Source organism: Eurytemora carolleeae, unplaced genomic scaffold (assembly GCF_000591075.1).
Source record: "Eurytemora carolleeae unplaced genomic scaffold, Eaff_2.0 scaffold151, whole genome shotgun sequence".
NCBI classification, from domain to species: Eukaryota; Metazoa; Arthropoda; class Copepoda; order Calanoida; family Temoridae; genus Eurytemora; species Eurytemora carolleeae.
In genome coordinates this window covers 366,450-370,201 of record NW_019396353.1, presented here as the reverse complement: position 1 = coordinate 370,201, position 3,752 = coordinate 366,450, and the positions used below count along the sequence as shown (strand labels likewise).

Below are 3,752 nucleotides of genomic sequence, written 5' to 3'. Positions count from 1 at the left end.
TATAATACGACAGCTTCGTTGTGGCGGCGGCAGCTGTTTGGCCCGGACCGCCCCTTAAATCGTCATAATCATACCGCGCCCTGTACCGACAAAATCATATCTGGCGCGGACCGGACTCTCATAATGGCACGTACCGGACACCATCATATCTGTACCGGGCCGACCTATCATATCTAACTGTGCTGCCGGGTCCCCGGACTCTCTCTCATAGTCTCTCTCTCTCTCTCTCTCTCTCTCTTCGATGCTTCTACACTCCTCAGTTACTTGCTTCGTAACCTACGGGAAAGTGTTTGGCACACATATCTGGGAGAAACTCTAACAGTGAAACATATCTAACATAAGTTGATAAACAATAAACATTTGAATTATGAACATTAAATAAAACTGAATATTTTGATGATATTCCCAAACTGTAAAATGTCTCGAAGGAAGCAGTCTAAACCGAACCGTCTCCTAGAAGAGGAAGAACTTCGTAAAGAGGGACGGAGAGAGGAGAAGGATGAGAAGGATTTGGGAGAAAATGAATCCTACATATCTTCAAACAACGGTAAGAAATTTTAAATCATCAAATATTATAAATCAATCACATTTCATTACATATTAGCTCTTGATTATATTGTTGCAAACAATTTTTATTGTAAATACAGATTGATATCTGTAACTTTAATTTACATTTGTGTTGCATATTATAGTACCTGTTGATAGTAGTAGCCTAGTTTATAGACTTAAGGATTTTTTATGACTGTTTCTATTTTATCAAATGGATCTTAGCAATTAATATTCGGGTCTCGAGATATGCAAACATACCAAACACACAAAAACACACAGTTCCCCCTTCCCCTCTCCCCACCTCCCCCCCTCCATCCCCGATATTAGTTTTGACCATTCGCTGTATAGTTTAGAGCTCTGGCAGTAAATATTCAGATTTCTTGGCAATCTTGATTTATTCATATCATCATAATAGATCCATCCTTACTTCTCTTTTCCCAGCTATCCATTCTTACTCAAGGTACTAGTTCAATACTGGAGCTATCCATTCTTACTCAAGGTACTAGTTCAATACTGGAGCTATCCATTCTTACTCCAGGTTCTTGTTCAATACTGGAGCAATTTATTCTTACTCAAGTTTTTTGTTTAATAATGGAGCTATTCATTCTTACTCAAGGTTCTTGTTCAATACCGGAGCAGTTCATTCTTACTCAAGGTTCTTGTTCAATACTGGAGCAATTCATTCTTACTCAAGGTTCTAGTTCAATACTGGAGCTATCCATTCTTACTCAAGGTTCTAGTTCAATACTGGAGCTATCCATTCTTACTCCAGGTTCTTGTTCAATACTGGAGCAATTTATTCTTACTCAAGGTTCTTGTTTAATACTGGAGCTATTCATTCTTACTCAAGGTACTAGTTCAATACTGGAGCAATTCATTCTTACTCAAGGTTCTTGTTCAATACTGGATCAATTCATTCTTACTCAAGGTTCTAGTTCAATACTGGAGCTATCCATTCTTACTCAAGGTTCTAGTTCAATACTAAACTATCCGTTTCTAATTTGGGTTCTATTCTATGCAGTATATAGCTGAGTTATCCATCCTTACTCTAGGTTCTTGTTAAATTACTAGCTAGGGTTCTTTTCAAATATACTTTCTCAGGGTTTTATATAGGAGCTATGCGTCCTTACTTCTAATTATCTTTCGATATATAGCTATACCATTCTTACTCAAGGTTCTATTTCAATACAGATACTCTCCATCCATACTCAGAGAACAATTCTGATCCATCCTTACTCATGGGATTCCAATTTTTCCCAAAAATAAACTATTTGTCCATTCAACAAAGTATTCAATCCTTAATATAAAGATAAACGCAGCATGAGTAAGACCATGNATACAGGTTGGGCATAAAACAGAATATTCCAAGTTGACAACCATGAGAACCATTCCCGTGGTCAGAGAATAGATTTGGATAAAGATGTTGATATGAGGAGTGTTGAGATAAGTATATAAAATAGATCACTTTACCACTTCAATATGCATATGAATCGACTTAAAAAGGCCTGGTTAAAGCAGTACAAGGAAAATATTGACACTGCTTTTAGAAATTCTAAGATTCAAGATCGAGTATAAAGTTATTTATTTATTTACAAAATATTAGCTGAAAGGATAAGTAGATAAATAGATAGTTAGATAGATAGAGATGAGTTGTATTGTATTCTAAGTTTAAAGCATTCAAGTTTTGTTTGATGTATTCAGAAATCTTCTTGGGACTAATCTTTAAAAATAATTTCCAGGCAATTTTTAAAAAAAATTCATTTTAGGGAAGAAAATGGACTTAATTTAAGGCTTTACATGATTTATAAAGAAAGAAAATAAAAAGTAATTGATTAAATATAGCTAGACATGAGATAGATTTATAGATAAATAGATAGATAGATAAATAGATAGATTTATAGATAAATAGATAGATAGATAGATTTATAGATAAATAGATAGATAGATACATCCTCCTGACACTATGGAATCTTAGAAGAATTGACTAACTGGGGTCATGTCATACCATGCCAGCTTTAATTGGCCAGACTATAGCTTGANTTATTATACAGGTTGTTTGGTTTATTATACAGGTTGTTTGGTTTATTATACAGGTTGTTTGGTATATTATACAGGTTGCTAGGTTTATATACAGGTTGTATGGTTTTTATACAGGTTGCTTGGTTTATATAAAGATTGTTTTGTTTTTATGCAGGATGTTTGGTTTATATACAGGTTGCTTGGTTTATATACAGGATGTTTGGTTTATTATATAGGTTGCTTGGTTTATTATTCAGGTTGCTTGGTTTATTATACAGGTTGTTTGGTTTATATATAGGTTGCTTGGTTTATATACAGGTTGTTTAGTTTATTTTACAGGTTGCTTGGTTTATTATACAGGTTGCTTAGTTTATATACAGGATGTTTGGTTTATTATACAGGTTGCTTTGTTTATATACAGGTTGTTTGGTTTATAAACAGGTTGTTTGGTTTATTATTCAGGTTGTTTAGTTTATTTTACAGGTTGTTTGGTTTATATACAGGTTGTTTTGTTTATTATACAGGTTGTTTGGTTTATAAACAGGTTGTTTGGTTTATTATTCAGGTTGTTTTGTTTATTATACAGGTTGTTTGGTTTATAAACAGGTTGTTTGGTGTATTATTCAGGTTGTTTGGTTTATTATTCAGGTTGTTTGGTTTATATACAGGTTGTTTTGTTTATCTTTATTATACAGGTTCTTTGGTTTCTATGCAGGATGTTTGGTTTATATAGAGATTGTTTGGTTTATATACAGGTTGTTTGGTTTATTATACAGGTTGTTTGGTTTATTATACAGGTTGTTTGGTTTATATGCAGGATGTTTGGTTTATATACAGGTTGTTTAGTTTATTATACAGGTTGTTTGGTTTATATGCAGGGTGTTAGGTTTATATACAGGTTGTTTGGTTTATTTACATACATGTTGTTTGTTTTATATGCAGGGTGTTTGGGTTATACATACATGTTGTTTGATTTGTAAAAAGTGGACAGATTATTAGGCCATGTCCTGTATTTAGTTATTCTTTTTTATTGAACACCCTGTATTGAGTTTGAATTTTGCCTTTTAATTGATCACCCTGTATTGAGTTGTATTAAACTTCTAGATGGATATTTTATGCTCTAATATATCAAGTATGTATAAAGTGAGAAATGGGGGGCACGCGTCCAGTTTGAATAGAACCCC

The 3,752-nt window shown here is 33.4% G+C and overlaps 1 protein-coding gene across 1 annotated transcript in view; it reads left to right on the top strand.

Annotated features, from left to right (window-relative positions):
• Nucleotides 1-250: 250 nt before the first annotated feature.
• Nucleotides 251-3,752, top strand: part of LOC111701566 (homeotic protein spalt-major) — a 10,168-nt gene continuing 6,666 nt past the window's right edge. Inside the window, exon 1 of the mRNA XM_023472909.1 lies at nucleotides 251-547. Within this exon, the coding sequence (XP_023328677.1) occupies nucleotides 397-547 (151 nt within the window). The 5' untranslated portion in view covers nucleotides 251-396. The remainder of the gene's footprint in view (nucleotides 548-3,752) is intronic.